The sequence below is a fragment of the Vicia villosa genome, unplaced genomic scaffold (assembly GCF_029867415.1).
Source record: "Vicia villosa cultivar HV-30 ecotype Madison, WI unplaced genomic scaffold, Vvil1.0 ctg.000073F_1_1, whole genome shotgun sequence".
Taxonomy (NCBI): Eukaryota; Viridiplantae; Streptophyta; class Magnoliopsida; order Fabales; family Fabaceae; genus Vicia; species Vicia villosa.
Genome location: NW_026704997.1, coordinates 818,537 through 835,458, shown reverse-complemented (window position 1 = coordinate 835,458; position 16,922 = coordinate 818,537). Strand labels below are relative to the sequence as shown.

The 16,922-nt window shown below is 32.7% G+C and overlaps 1 protein-coding gene across 1 annotated transcript; it reads right to left on the bottom strand.

Moving 5' to 3' along the window:
* Positions 1–8,679: 8,679 nt before the first annotated feature.
* LOC131623530 (glucan endo-1,3-beta-glucosidase 7-like) lies at positions 8,680–12,492 on the bottom strand. The gene is made up of 5 exons (XM_058894543.1): positions 12,290–12,492; positions 11,355–12,019; positions 9,541–9,867; positions 8,949–9,207; positions 8,680–8,843 (listed from the first exon to the last, which is right to left on the bottom strand). Exons 1-5 carry the CDS (start codon positions 12,357–12,359, stop codon positions 8,806–8,808), a joined length of 1,359 nt encoding a protein of 452 aa, XP_058750526.1. The 5' UTR covers positions 12,360–12,492; the 3' UTR covers positions 8,680–8,805.
* Positions 12,493–16,922: the final 4,430 nt, after the last annotated feature.

Genomic DNA, 16,922 nt, shown 5'->3' with positions numbered 1-16,922 from the left:
ACTGCACGCGCGCTTATCCATGAACAGTAACGACAGGTTTACCATCCCGAGATAAAACGTTACAGCTGTTTTGCTTTAAAAGAGGTTCTGAATCAACTTAGACAATGAAACGTTAGTAATAACCGAATCATAATTTCTAAAAGATTTCAATCAGAACTTCAAAAAAAAAACACATTCATTTCAGAAGATACTCATACGTAAGAACTTCTCATCTTCTCATTCTGGGCATAAATCCATACTGATGTTCTTCAGAATGAACTTAAACCTATCTTCAGCCAGGGGTTTTGTAAAGATATCAGCCCATTGATGGTCTGTATCCACAAAGTTTAAAGATATAACACCCTTCTGAACATAGTCCCTTATGAAATGATGTTTAATCTCAATATGTTTAGCCTTTGAATGAAGAATAGGATTCTTAGATAAACATATAGCAGAAGTATTATCACAGAATATAGGAATGTTACTCTCATATATCTGATAATCTTCTAACTGACTCTTCATCCAGAGCATCTGTGTACTGCAACCAGCAGCAGCGACATATTCTGCTTCTGTTGTTGATAGAGCAATAGTTGCTTGCTTCTTGCTATACCAGGAGATCAAATGACTTCCAAGAAATTGGCAGCTTCCTGAAGTACTCTTTCTTTCAATTCTGTCTCCAGCATAGTCAGCATCGCAGAATCCTACTAAGTTGTATTCTTTAGATTTTCTGTAAACTAAGCCAACATTAGTAGTACCTTTCAGATACCTTAGAATTCTCTTAACAGCAGTCAAATGAGATTCTCTAGGATCAGATTGGAATCTAGCACACAAACAAACACTGAACAGAATGTCAGGTCTAGAAGCAGTCAAATATAGAAGAGATCCAATCATACCTCTGTATAACTTCTGATCTACCTTCTTACTTACCTCATCCTTACCTAGGATGCATGTTGGATGCATAGGAGTTTTGGCTTCTTTGCAGTCTAGAAGATTAAACTTCTTCAGAAGTTCCTTCACATACTTGGTTTGGTGAACATACGTTCCTTCTGATGTTTGATTTATTTGTATTCCAAGGAAATACTTGAGTTCTCCCATCATGCTCATTTCAAACTCAGCCTGCATAGACTTAGCAAACTCCTTTCCAAGTATAGCATTAGATGTTCCAAAAATAATATCATCTACATATATTTGACAAATTAAAATATCCCTTTTAAAAGTTTTACAAAAGAGAGTAGTGTCCACTTTTCCTCTAGTGAAACCATTATCCAGAAGGAAAGAACTTAAGCGTTCATACCAAGCTCTGGGAGCTTGTTTCAATCCATACAACGATTTCTTTAGTTTAAAAACATGATTAGGAGACATAGAGTCTTCAAAACCAGGAGGTTGATGGACATAAACTTCTTCATCTATATAACCATTTAAGAAGGCACTCTTAACATCCATCTGATAGAGAGTGATGTTATGTTGAGTGGCAAATGAAATTAATAGACGAATAGATTCTAACCTGGCCACTGGTGCAAAGGTTTCTGTATAGTCAATCCCTTCTTGCTGACTATAACCCTGAGCCACCAGTCTGGCTTTGTTCCTTACCACTTCACCTTTCTCACTGAGCTTGTTTCTGAAGACCCATTTTGTACCAATTATATTGAATCCATCTGGTCTAGGAACAAGATCCCAAACATCATTCCTTGTAAACTGATTCAGTTCTTCTTGCATAGCAATTATCCAGTCTGGATCTTCTAGAGCATGATCAACAGAAGTTGGCTCGATCAAAGATACAAGACCTAATTGACAGTCTGCATTGTTCTTAAGGAATGCTCTTGTTCTGATTGGATCATCCTTCTTTCCAAGAATGACATCTTCTGAATGACCAGAGATGAGTCTGGATGATCTTCTGACAGATGGTTCTTCAGAAATGCTTAGATTCTCCAGAGAAGCTGATACTTGATCTTCAGATTCTTTGCTTCTGAGAAGCTCTGCTTCTGATGCGTTGCTTCTTGGCTCAACAACTTCTGATATATCAATATCACAATCTGCAAAATTATCAAACTGCTTTGGTTTTTCAGAACCAAGCTTATCATCAAACCTGATATTGATTGATTCTTCCACAATCAATGTTTCAGTATTGTATACTCTGTAGCCTTTTGAGCGTTCAGAATATCCAAGAAGGAAACATTTTTGTGCTTTGGAATCAAACTTACCAAGATGATCTTTAGTGTTCAGAATAAAGCATACACATCCAAAAGGATGGAAATATGAAATGTTGGGCTTTTTATTCTTCCACAATTCATAAGGAGTCTTATTTAGAATAGGTCTGATAGAGATTCTATTCTGAATATAGCATGCAGTGTTTATTGCTTCTGCCCATAAATGCTTAGCCATATTGGTTTCATTGATCATGGTTCTGGCCATTTCTTGCAGAGTCCTATTCTTTCGTTCTACAACTCCATTTTGCTGTGGAGTTCTAGGACAAGAGAAATCATGGGCAATACCATTTTCTTTGAAGAATTCTTCAAAGGATCTGTTCTCAAATTCACCACCATGATCACTTCTGACCTTTATGATTTTACACTCTTTTTCAGATTGAATCTGAATGCAGAAATCAAAGAACACTGAATGAGACTCATCCTTGTGTTTCAAGAATTTTACCCACGTCCAGCGGCTATAATCATCTACGATGACTAATCCATATTTCTTCCCTCTGACAGATGCTGTTTTGACTGGGCCAAACAGATCAATGTGCAAGAGTTCTAATGGCCTTGAGGTAGAAACAACATTCTTGGACTTGAATGCAGGTTTGGAGAACTTGCCCTTCTGACATGCTTCACAAAGAGCATCTGATTTGAATTTCAGATTAGGGAGTCCTCTGACAAGATCCAGTTTGTTAATCTGAGAAATCTTTCTCAAACTAGCATGACCTAATCTTCTGTGCCAGACCCACTGCTCTTCAGAAACAGACATAAGACAAGTCACCTTCTGACTCATAAGATCTTGCAGATCTGTCTTATAAATGTTGTTCTTCCTCTTGCCTGTAAATAGGATTGAGCCATCCTTCTGATTTACAGCCTTGCAAGACTTTTGATTAAAGATTATATCATAACCATTGTCACTCAATTGACTGATAGATAAGAGGTTATGTGTTAATCCTTCTACAAGAAGTACATTAGAAATGGAAGGAGAGTTACCAGACTTTATAGTTCCAGAGCCAATTATCTTGCCCTTCTGATCTCCTCCAAACTTGACTTCTCCTCCAGACTTAAGCACCAGGTCTTGGAACATAGACCTTCTTCCTGTCATGTGTCGTGAGCATCCAGAGTCCAGGTACCACGACATGTTGTGCTTTGTCCTTTTTGCAGCCAAGGATATCTCTTCAGAATCTAATTCTGATGTAGATTCTGATCCGTCATCTTCTGTCGCCATCAGCGCACAGTCAGCCTGCTCATCTTCAGAGTCTGAATCATCTTCTGACTCATCCCAGGTTGCCATAAGACCTTTCTTCTTATGAAACTTCTTCTTGGGATTTTCCTTCTGAAGTTTTGGACATTCATTCTTGAAGTGTCCAGGCTCATTGCATTCATAGCACATGACCTTCTTCTTGTCAAATCTTCTGTCATCAGAAGATTCTCCACGTTCAAATTTCTTTGAACTTCTGACGCCTCTGAACTTCCTTTGCTTGTTCTTCCAGAGTTGATTTAGCCTTCTGGAGATCAAGGACAGTTCATCTTCTTCTTCAGATTCTGATTCTTCAGGATCTTCTTCTCTAGCCTGAAAAGCGTTAGTGCATTTCATGATATTGGATTTTAATGCAATAGACTTACCTTTCTTTTGAGGCTCATTTGCGTCCAGCTCTATTTCATGACTCCTCAGGGCACTGATCAGCTCTTCCAAAGAGACTTCATTTAGATTCTTCGCAATCTTAAATGCAGTTACCATAGGACCCCATCTCCTGGGTAAGCTTCTGATGATCTTCTTTACGTGATCAGCCTTTGTGTATCCCTTGTCAAGAACTCTCAATCCAGCAGTAAGAGTTTGAAATCTTGAAAACATCTTTTCAATGTCTTCATCATCCTCCATCTTGAAGGCTTCATACTTCTGGATTAAAGCGAGAGCTTTAGTCTCCTTGACTTGAGCATTTCCTTCATGAGTCATTTTCAAAGACTCATATATGTCATAGGCCGTTTCCCTGTTAGATATCTTCTCATACTCAGCATGAGAGATAGCATTCAGCAAAACAGTTCTGCATTTATGATGATTCCTGAAAAGCTTCTTCTGATCATCGCTCATTTCTTGCCTTGTCAGCTTTACGCCACTGGCATTTACCAGATGTTTGTAACCATCCATCAGAAGATCCCATAGATCACCATCTAGACCAAGAAAGTAACTTTCCAGTTTATCTTTCCAGTATTCAAAGTTTTCACCATCAAATACCGGCGGTCTAGTATAACCATTGTTACCGTTGTGTTGCTTAGCAGAGCCAGATGTAGATGTAGACTTTGCAGTTTCATCAGCCATCTTTTACTGAAGCGTTTTTCTCTTCCTGAATCTTTTCTAAACACGGTTAAGTGCTTGCACCTTAGAACCGGCGCTCTGATGCCAATTGAAGGATAGAAAAACACTTAGAAAGGGGGGGGGGGTTTGAATAAGTGTAGCTTTAAAAACTTGATAGATAAAAAATAAATTGCACAGTTATTTTTATCCTGGTTCGTTGTTAACTAAACTACTCCAGTCCACCCCCGCAGAGATGATTTACCTCAACTGAGGATTTAATCCACTAATCGCACGGATTACAATGGTTCTCCACTTAGTCAGCAACTAAGTCTTCCAGAGTCTTCTGATCACACACTGATCACTCCAGGAACAACTGCTTAGATACCCTCTAAGACTTTCTAGAGTATTCTGATCCACACGATCACTCTAGTTACAACCTGCTTAGATAACCTCTAAGACTTCCTAGAGTATTCTGATCCACACGATCACTCTAGTTCCTTACAACTTAATGTAATCAATCCTAAGAGTATTACAATTGCTTCTTAAAAGCTATAATCACAAACTGTGATATTTCTCTTAACGTTTAAGCTTAATCTCACTAATATATTACAACAGCAATGTAGTGAGCTTTGATGAAGATGAAGATTCTGAGCTTTGAGTAGAACAGAGTTTCAGCAAGTTAATATGAGTTGTTTTTTTTCAGAATCGTTAACCTTGCTTCTCATCAGAACTTCATATTTATAGGCGTTGGAGAAGATGACCGTTGAGTGCATTTAATGCTTTGCGTGTTCCGTACAGCATCGCATTTAATGTTATACGCTTTTGTCAACTACCTCGAGCCTTGTTCACGCTGTGTCTACTGACGTTGCCTTTAATAGCTTTTAACGTTCCTTTTGTCAGTCAGCGTAGCTTGCCACTTGTACTTCCTTCTGATCTGATGTTTGTGAATACAACGTTTGAATATCATCAGAGTCAAACAGCTTGGTGCAAAGCATCTTCTGATCTTCTGACCTTGAAGTGCTTCTGTGCGTGATACCATCAGAACTTCAGTGCTTCTGATCTCATGTTCTTCTGATGCTTCCATAGACCCATGTTCTGATTCTGCTTCGACCATCTTCTGATGTCTTGCCAGACCATGTTCTGATGTTGCATGCTGAACCCTTTGAGACAAAGCTTCTGAGCGCTGAATTATGCATACTCTTTATATATTTCCTGAAAAGGAAATTGCATTGGATTAGAGTACCATATTATCTTAAGCAAAATTCATATTATTGTTATCATCAAAACTAAGATAATTGATCAGAACAAATCTTGTTCTAACACCCTTCACCAAGCGAACCCGTTTGGTGAACCTCTTTCAATAGAAGTAGGTAGATTGTCAACCCGACCCCTCTTGGAAGGGGAAGGATTAGATTGTTTAAAAAATAGTTTGAACAACTTTTTAATCACTTGTTTTTTTGGTTATAAAATAATTTTCAAGATAGAAACATTTTTTGAAAGATGTCTTAAGTGTGAGTGTGATTTTCCTTAGTACTCTTAAGCTACTACCTTACTTTTATAATACTCAACTTCACTCAGATAGATCGACATACATGACCTGGCGAGCTTTCACAGCTTTCTCCAAAAAGCTTCAAGACTTTTGCTAGATAGTTTCAGATTGTACAAGCACTTTGGTCTTGAGTCCTTTTCTTGAGGAGTCATAAGATGCTTTGGTTATACTATCATAATCAAGTTTGAAAACTATTTCTATGCGTTCTTGTCATTAACACTTCAGATGTGGATCTTCCTCACCTGCAAGCACATAGATCCATAATGTTTATGCAATAACCTCCATGGTTTGTCTCCAAGGACAAGAATCTAGTCTTCAAACTCAATATGGCACTATATGGGCTTAAACAATCTCCTAGAGCTTGGTTAGAAATGCTTGCACAAGCCCTTATGTAGTTTGACTTTACTCACATCTGACATGATCATTTTCTTTTCATCTATTCCTTTTAAGCCATTACCTTGTAAGCTCTAGTTTATGTAGATGCTATTTTTATGACTTGTTCTTCCCCTAAATTGGTGCTAGACCTCATAAAAAAGATTCATGATACGTTTTTCATGAAGAAGCTAGGTAAACCTGCTTACTTTTCTGGCATTGGAGTCACCTATCGAGCTAATGGCTCACTACTAATAACTCAATCCAAATATGTCATAGATCTTCTTTCAAGGGATACAAACTCAATAAGAATGACACCCATGCTCAGTCGCTGCAAACTCGGTAAGAATGACGCTGATACATTCCATGACGTCACCTATATAAGTCCATTGCAGGCCCCCTCAAATATGTAACATTAACAAGACATGATTTAGCCTTCATTGTTAATAAGTCATGAAAATTTATAGCCTCTTCACTTAAAGTCACTTGTTAGTCGTTAAGTGCATTTTGAGGCACTTGAGTGTCAACTTGTCACATGACCGTCTTCTTATGTCTGATCTCATTGATAAAAAATCAACCCTTCAAATTTATAGTGATTTAGATTGGACTAGTGATCCCAATGACATGTTTTTACTTTGGACCAAATCTAGTTGCGTGAAGTTCTAAGAAACAACCTTTAATGGCATAATCCAGTTTTGAATTCTAATACCATGGTCTTGAACACAACACATAAAAAGTATTTTATTAAAATCTCTTCTCACTAAACTTCTTGTGTCTTTTCTTCCTCCCCAATTCTTTGTGCAACTTGAGTGCTCTCTCTCTCTCTCTCTCTCTCTCTCTCTCTCTCTCTCTCTCTCTCTCTCTCTCTCTCTCTCTCTCTCTCTCTCTCTCTCTCTCTCTCTCTCTCTCTCTCTCTCTCTCTCTCTCTCTCATAATCTAATCCTTCATGCACAAACAAAATACATTGAATTAGACATACACAGATGAATTTATGTCAAAGAAAATGCATGTCAAACATGTTTCTGCCCTGCATAAATTGCTAATACACTAACAAAATCTTTGGGCATTATTGTTTTCCAAACCTTGCATACCAAACTTAAAATGGTTTGTTTAAATCCACCTTAATCTTAGGTAAGGGTGTGTGTGGTTGGTTATTTTTAGAAACCAAACCATAATCATTTTAAAACTATTTAAATGATTTGGACTTATAACCATAATCACATTTCCATCAAAATTGGTCATAAAATTGGTTATAGATTTGGTTATGATTATATAATCGATTTTTTAAAATATCCAATTTTAAAAATATTTTTTATTTTGAAAATTAAAAAATTTATTATGAAATTAAAATATTTGGATTAATTTTGGATAATAACCTAATTATAACCGAATCCAAAAATAATTTAACCGATTAATAATCATTTAATTATATCCGAATTATATAAATGAATAATCAAACGTTAACCATTAATGAATAAACCGGTTAATAATCATTTAATTATATTCGAATATTTAAAATGAATTTGAATTTGGTTATAAATTTGGGCCTCACAACCGAATATTTTGCACACCCCTAAATCCTACTCTTAGGGGAAGGAGTAATAGAGAGATATAAAGCAATAATGGTTGGTTAGAGTTAGTTAAGAGATTGTTAAAAACTGGGTTAGAGTTAGTTAGGAATTTGTTAAGTGTTAGTTCCCTTCTATAACAAATTCTATGATTTTTACTCATCACTATATTAAGTGGATGTAATCAGTTCAATGATAAGATGAAACTCAATTCCATTAATCATTGCATATAAATTTGAGGACCAACAAGTATTTAACATCAGTGTTGAAACCATAATGGTGTGTTTGTTTTGTTTCAATAAGATACTGTTATGGTATGATTGTTTGTTAAATAAACAGGAAAGAGAGAGTAGCTTTCTATTATATGATGGAATTGTGATATATCTTAAACAAAGCAAGTAAATTATAAAATTCAAAAAATAGATATCAATTTGCGTTTTTTAAAGTTATTAGGAATTAAGTTGTAATTTTTTTGAAAAATTTAATGGTCAGTTTAAATTTTTTTAAAAATAAGAAGAATAACTTTAAAAAATTAATAATTTTTTACTTTTAGACATCATTTGACATTTCTTAAATATAACTTATAAATCAAATATTTTTTAAATTTCTATTTTTTAATAATTCTTTATATTTTTTATCTTAACAATTGATTTGCTCGAATAATTTTAAAAAAATTATAAATTTCTATTATCTAAAAATTATTTTTTATATTAAAATCTTTCATCCAAATCCTTTGTAGAATTATATAAAATAAAAGGACACTAAAGAGAATAAAAGTAGATCTTATTCATTCATTTAATTCTAATACAAATAAATTTTCAACTGACACAAACTCAAGCCTCTGCATTTTCATGTACTTCCACTTGGATAAATGCAAGCATTGTAGCCTACAAAAGAGAGTAGAGAAAAAATCAGTTAGATAACTCATTGATTTTATAACATTCATTAGGCACATTAATTCATAAAAGCACAAAGGTATAAAGAAAATTTACTTGGGTTTTGTGAAGTAAGAGTTGCTGTTTGAGAGAAATCACAATTCCAAGGATTTCTTCCAAACTTTTGGTAATAAAGATTCATTGCAAATGCAGCATGAGATAGTGTTGTATCAGGTTCATAACAAGCACCTCCTTGTTGAATTGGTCCACAATCTATGCCTTCCCTACTACATACATAGTCAAGATTTAGTTGCAATTCAACATCAGAGACTCCTCCTTTTGGAATGCACCATTGCGTCGATTTCGCCGGAGGACTCTGAATAAAGATTAAACAAAAAACAAGACAACTGTTATTCTCGTAATTCGTAATTCTTAATACGGTTAGAGATATCAAGTTAGTTACAAATTAGTTGTAAGTTAGTGACAACTTAGTTATATTATAAGAGTTAGTTATTAGTTGTAAGTTAGTTACAAATTATTTACATCAGATAAGAGTTAGTTATTAGTTACAAGTTAGTTAACAAATTAGTTACATCAGATGAGAGTTAGTTATTAGTTACAAGTTAGTTACAAATTAGTTACACCAGATAAGAGATAAGAGTTAGTTATTAGTAACAAGTTAGTTACAAATTTAATTTGTTACACTGACCTTTTGGGTAGACTTGGATAAGCCGACATCGAATGTAACGGTGAGATCGGTTTTGTAAAGGCCAAAAGCACGTTCAGATGCAGGGCCAGGTTTCAAATCTTCATCATAGAGAGCAAAAATGTATGTGTCAATGGATTTACCAGGCATCAATGGTGTACCAACCAATGATCTAAGATGTGTAATTAGGTTTCCATTGTATGCTTTGGCGTTTTCAAGACTTGGTCCTACTTCATTGTTGTCACCACGTGAGGGCCATCCTGTTTCAGCAACTACTATCTCTATGTCTTGAAATCCCATTGCACTCAATGCTGAATGTACAGCATCAACCTAATTCAAATCCAAAGTTTTGTTCAGTTATTTGATTATTAAAATGTTTAGGGCACTGTATAGAGAAAATATTAGGTTAGATAATAAGAGTAAGCAAATAAGATAAAAAGTCAAATGGAAAATGAAGCAAAATTAGACCGTTGGAATTGGGAGGCCCCAGATTTGTTGTTATTCAGAAACAACATTGTAATTTTTCTTGTTATTAATTAACAAAAAATAAAGAATTATTTTTGAAATTCACTATGGTCCATTTTTACTTTATTCTATGTCCTACAATAATTAATCATGACCATGTGGTTGAACAATTAGCCAGCCTGTCAAAAACATGCAATTCAATGATATTCTTATCATCAAAATCAAATCAAGGGACATATATAGGAACATAGTGAAAATAGGAACATTTTGTTCGGACGAGTCTTACTTGTAATTATATATTGTTAGAATTTTAAAATGTTATTAAAAAATGACTATAGTTACAAGATATATTAAGGTGTTACATTAGCATGAGAATCTATTTAAACCTTAAAATTAAATAAAATGCAGATATATGTAAAGAGTTGTGAATCTAGAATTGAATATTAGGTCCTAGTTGTGGACCACCATGGTAACGTTAAATTGCTGAATAAACCTATTATTGTATATGCATATAGTCCAACATAACAACTTCTGTAAATTTCCACACTAAAATAAGAAGATGCGTGACCGTGACTTTTTAACCTATATGCTGTAGCACACCAAAAGGAATAGAAATCCGTTACAAAATTAGAAACTTTTGAAATAAAAAGGGATAAACTTGCTTTGCAAGTTCAAAGTTTAATCATCATAACTAAAATAATTACATTTCACCTTATCATTACAAAAATAGTTTCAGAATTAGACAAACTATCTTAGGCTCGTTGTACTCTCTCAATCTTTAATATAAGAAAAAGTTTATTTTTAAAGTTTATTAAAAAATCAATGTATTTAAAATACATATAATTTAAATATATTAATTTTTAATAAATTTAAAAATTAATTCTTTTTTATATTAAAAATCAGAGGTAATATATCGTGTTCCATAATAAATTATTTATTTCTAAAAAGTTGTCGTAAAATAAGTGTACATTTTTAAAATTATGCTATTATTTAACACTTCATAATATATTCAGCTATAATTTGTCTTTTAGTTGTAATTTCTTTAAAAATTTAACTATATTATTATTTTATTAATAATATTTCTTTATTATTAATATTTTGATATTGATCACTATTGTTTTTTTAATATAGTTTATAATTTTGAGTTCTACAAAGATGTGTGCTTAGGATAGAGAGTGCTGACTACTTAATGAAAGGAACAGAATTGTATGGTTTTTAATTTCAGATCAAACTCAAGCTTTCAAAGGGAACATTTTAGACACGTGGCATGCAAGCAGAGGACAGAGATTTACTGTTGTCTGTTGACTGGAAGTCAACATTTTACCATAAAATAAATGAAATTGATAACTAACCTGAGCGTCGAACATGTTTGTGTAAAGTTTACCGTTACCCGAATCAACCCGACCCGAATTCGGCTGAAACAAACAAAACGCAAGTGTTTCGGATCTCGGGTCACTTTGATAAGCAAAAAACGGGTATGGGTTGATAGTGAACGGTGATTTGTTATCTTTCTGAAACGCCAACAACTGTTTCAGTGTGCTTTGAAGAGCCGGGTCGAACGACCCGGATGATGGAGGATCCGACTGAGTCAACACGGCCATAGAATGAACCGTGGAAACCTTAATCTTGCCACCGAGTGAGACCGAGTTGAGGGCGTTTTGGATATTTTGAATCGCCGGGAAAAGCTGTGATTTGAGACCATTATCGTCGGAGGTCATGACTTCATTGCCGACGGTGATTAGTGTGATGTTGCTTGCTGGGTAGTATGGTAACACGTTTGAGTTAACCCACTGAGTCGCTGAGTTCGGATTTGAAGCTAGATTGGGAATGTCGCCGTTGGCAGCTCCGATGGTAATTCCGATACCGGAATTGGCTAGTGATTTGATGATGGCGGGATCGGCGCCGTAGAGACGGATTTTTCCGATGGAAGTGGATTTGAGCAGATTGGCAGTAGCATCCGGCGCCGGAAGATTGTCGGCGACTTGGCCATAGTTTACTCCGATGAAGGATTCCGAATCTGAAAAACGAATTTAAAAAGACCCATTAAGCCAAATCAATTCTAAAAGACTAAAACAGTTTGAAAATGGAATCAAAATCTAAAATTGAATGAAGGGTCATTGGTATTTTCGCAGTTCATAGTGAGAAAAATACGAACTTTCATTTTTGTGTTAAGTAGTTACAAACAGAAAGTTATAAGAAAGTAACGTTGCTTTTCAACTTTTCCGGAAAATGAAAAGAGAAAAAAAAGTTTCTTTTGGAAGAAAAATGTAGAATTGAAAGAACAAACCAGCAAAGCAGAATGCAATGGTGATGATGGAAAGGAAAAGGAGGAATGAAGGATTGGAAATTGTAGCCATGGCTTCAAAAGCTAAGGTTTTACCAAGTAAATTCTTGAGTTGAGTAGTTTGAACTTTGAAGATGATGTCGTTTTATTTATATAAGGAACTTGAAAAAGAAAACCAAATTACTAACCCAATGAAGATGAAAATGTTTCACACTTTCACATTACTTTCTTGTTTTTTTATTGACAAAATGTTTTACATCACTTTTCTTAGTTTCTACACCAAACTTCTACACTTACTATATCTATATTATTTATTTTCATTTTTTCTTCTCTTTTCTTCTTTTATGTTGGTATTTATTTTCTTTGGAGGGTAAATAGTTTATGGTATGTTTGGACATTGGAATAAGGAAAGCATGAATTACAAAATTGATGGAATTGATTCCATCCTTTAGTTTTAAGTTATCAGGGGAGAGAATAGAAACATACCATATCCAATGGTGCAACTTACATTTGAGTTCTTTATGGGACCCACTAAGCCACATCATATTAAAAGAATTTATTTAATTTTAATTTTAATAAAAATCTGATATGGGTCCCACAACTTTACCTCATAACCTAATTTGATTGGGTACTACAATCTTTTAGTTGTTGCATTGCAATGCAACTCTATTATGACATGGCATATTTAATTATTAAATTAATGGTACATGTGGAGAACTCAATAGAAGAAACTACCATTGGAGATGGTCTAATTGAGAAAAATAAAATTGGAAAAGGACAATAATTTTTTCTATTTAATTTTGCTCAAAAGTTGTGTTTCAAATTTTAATAGGTATATGTGACATTTTCATATGTACAATTTTATTTTGTTTTATATTCTACAAATTCAAACAAGATTATATATATATATATATATATATATATATATATATATATATATATATATATATATATATATATATATATATATATATATATATATATATATATATATATATATATATATATCATGACACCAAATTCATGCACTTACATTCAATACAATACAATGTTTATAAATACGTAAACAATATATTTTTTTATTATTTTAGCTTTTGATATATTTTTCTATTTTTTAAAAATTATTTTAATTAATAAAATATCAAAATTTGGTTAATACAGTTTAGAATTTGATTAATATATATTCTAACATAAAAAATAAAAAATAATTTTAAATTATAAAGTAAAGTTGGTTAATTGAGTGTTATAAATTAATTAATATAGTTCATAATTTGATCAGGTCCGACACTGCACAAATGTAGAGTGTGCTACAGCACCGGGTCTCAAATTTTAGGGGGTCTAATATTTTTAATAATTAGATAAAAAATATTAAAAACATAAAATTTATAATTAAAAATACTTTGAATTTTTTAGTGTTTTGTTTGGTTAATATACCATTGTATTTTTTATGTGTTATTTTTAATTATTAAAATTAATTTTGTTTTTAAAAAAAATTTAGGCCTATTTCTTTAATTAAAACAGGGCTCTGAATTGATTGGACCGATCCTGAGTTTGATTATCGAGTATTCTAACATCAAATATTAAATCTTACGTAGTAAATCAATTATGATTAATATTATGTATAAAGTTGATTAATACAGTTCATAATTTGGTTAGTGAGTTTTCAAACATAAAAAAAAATTATTAAATAGTAAAATAAAATTGGTTAATGAAGTGTAAAAGTTGGTTAATACATTTATAATTTTGTGTCAAAACATGATTAATAGTATGTATTTTTTATTGGTTAATAAAGTAGTGAAGATGATTATTAAATTATAAGTAAAATAAATGATTAATGATATATTTTTGTGATTATTACAATTGCGAAGTTGGTTAATGACACAACTTTATATTTGTATTACTCCCTCCGTCCCATAATATATGTCATAGTTGGTCATTTCACATAGATTAAGAAAATGTAATAAATGAAAGAGAGAGAATAGTGTTTTTACAAAACTATCCCTGTTTATTATTGGTGTATTTGAATGATCATAAATGTAAAGTGAGAGAATAATAAATTAAGAGTATTAATTAGAGGGCATAATTGGAAGATAAAAATTAAAATTGCATTGAAAACTTAAAGCGACACTTATTTTGGGACAAATAATTTTATCAAATGCGACACTTATTTTGGGACGGAGGGAGTATAAAGCAAAATTCGCTAATATTACGAACTACTATTAAAAAATAATTATTCTCTTATATATCAATTTAAGAAATAAATTGATTAAAATGTGTAATCAATTTTTTTTAATCATTGATGCAACAATTATTAGAGTTCTTTAAATTTAATCATCGCTTGAAGTTGAAGCGTCTCCTAAACATGACCCACACTCTATATTGCACAAGTCACACCTTGATTTGCAAGTTTATAGAATTTGAATGCTTCCCATAATCTTTTTCATATGTAATACATTACATAAAATGATCTTAATATCTCAAACAGAATATTACATTACATAATCTCATCATAACAAGTGAATAATTTCTTACTTAAGTTCCAAATCATATCACACAAGACCAGTAGCAAGTTAAAGCCATGCAATCAAATAATCATAAAAGTTAGAAACTAACATGCTTCTTAGCTTGTGGAAAAGATGCAACAGTAGGGATGAGGCAAGACATATACCAATTCCCCCACACATGTAAATTACAATGCTCTCGAATCTAAACAAAAAATCAGGACCTCACAATAAGATAAATTTATCCAAACAATTCTTTTCTTATGCACATTAGTAATATATTAGGTGTCCTTTATTCCTTGTTTTTATATAAAAGAACTTTGATAAAGCATCATCTACTCACACATTTTCTTGAAAAACAGATTTGTCAACATCAATTCATTTTATTTCTTACTTCACCTAAAAATATTTCATTTACATTATTCTTTTCACTTAACATTACTTTTTATTGTGACTAATTAATTAACTAAAATATTCTTAATTGTATTATCTAAATAATTAGTCTAGATTAATTTTGAGATGTTAGACTAGTAACAATCATAAAATCCCATTACCAAATTCATAGAACTCTAAATATTTGCAAAGAGTTGTAAGTCTGAAGAGTATCGAAAGTGTCAATAGACTAAACATTTAGGATTCAAGAGACATTGAGATCACATATCTACTTCAAATTTTAAGGAAATGCGAGTATGATATTCTCTTATATACCTAACGTTTCTCCACTTAACTTGAATTTCAACAATCCCCTCTCACACGTGTGAGTCACTCATATCACTAACCTTAATTCATACTAGGATCTTACTTCTGCTCTCCTATCAAGTGTAGCTGTAACGCCTGTTAATTTAATTAAATGTTTTCGAATTATTTGTTGAAATTGTGAAATATTGTGAGTTGTTGACATAAGTTGCTATATTATTATTAGTTGATTAGTAGTAGTAATAATATTAGAATATTAGGAGATTAATTATATGGGCTTATTTCTATGGTTGTATGTAGCATAAGTGGGGGTGTAGAAGTTAGGCCCAATAGAATAACAAAATTATGAAGTTTAGGTTAATTAGAAAGAGAAAGAATTGGAGAAAAGGTTCGTGGGAAGTTGCAGAGAAAGAAAAAAGGGGCAAAAATTTAGGTACGATCGGAGAGTTATAGAGCGACCTTCAATCAAGGTAAGGGTGAGGTTCTTACTCTATAATGGGGTTTATGATGAATATTATGTAGGGATTGGATTTGTGTAAAATTTGTTGATGTGTTTAATTGTTGTCCCAGACTATAAAGAATTGTTGTTGTTTTCTATCTGAATGAATGTTATGAATGTCGTGAAGTTGTTATTCTAGAATGAATTGGTGTTGACTGTCATAAGTTGTAATATCATTGTAGTATTACAATTGATAAATATACTGTGGAAAATATGTCAGGATATTATAGATAATATATTGGCGTGATTATATGTGGTTTTGGTCTGTGGTAATCGAGTGTGAAAAAATGAATCGAAGAAATATTAGAAAATTGGAAAAAAATTAAAACATATGAACCGGTGAAGTTGTTAGTGGCGAGTGCCACAATAACTAAATATATTTAAGTGCCTAGGTGGTGACTGCCACCATGTGAGACAAGAAGGTGGCGCCTGCCACCATACAATGGAGAAGGGGCACCTGTCCCATTTAGGGGAGAGAGAGAGAGAGAGAGAGAGAGAGAGAGAGAGAGAGAGAGAGAGAGAGAGAGAGAGAGACGCTAGCCACTAGGCAGTGTGGTGATTGCCCTCATCTTCTTAGTGCTTTAGTAGTTCCTGTTAGTATTAATAATTAATTCATGTACATGTAGTTAGTAGAAATCATGTCGTGATTAAATTATAGTGATATTTGGTAATATAATTAGTTGAATACTTTTTTAACATCAAAAAAAATAATGAGCAGAAAATTAACAATAGAAGAAAAATGTTAACTATTGATGATAGTAGAAAATAAATTAGCAGAAGAATAACACAGTAACTAGTGGCTAAAATTAATAAGTGAATAACATTAATAGTATGAATTAGCAGGTAGTACTATACTAGAAGTAACAATATGGAATTGATAATAGCATTACAGAACAAAAGATATTAGTAATTTTAGCAGAAAATCAATTAGCCGGATAAA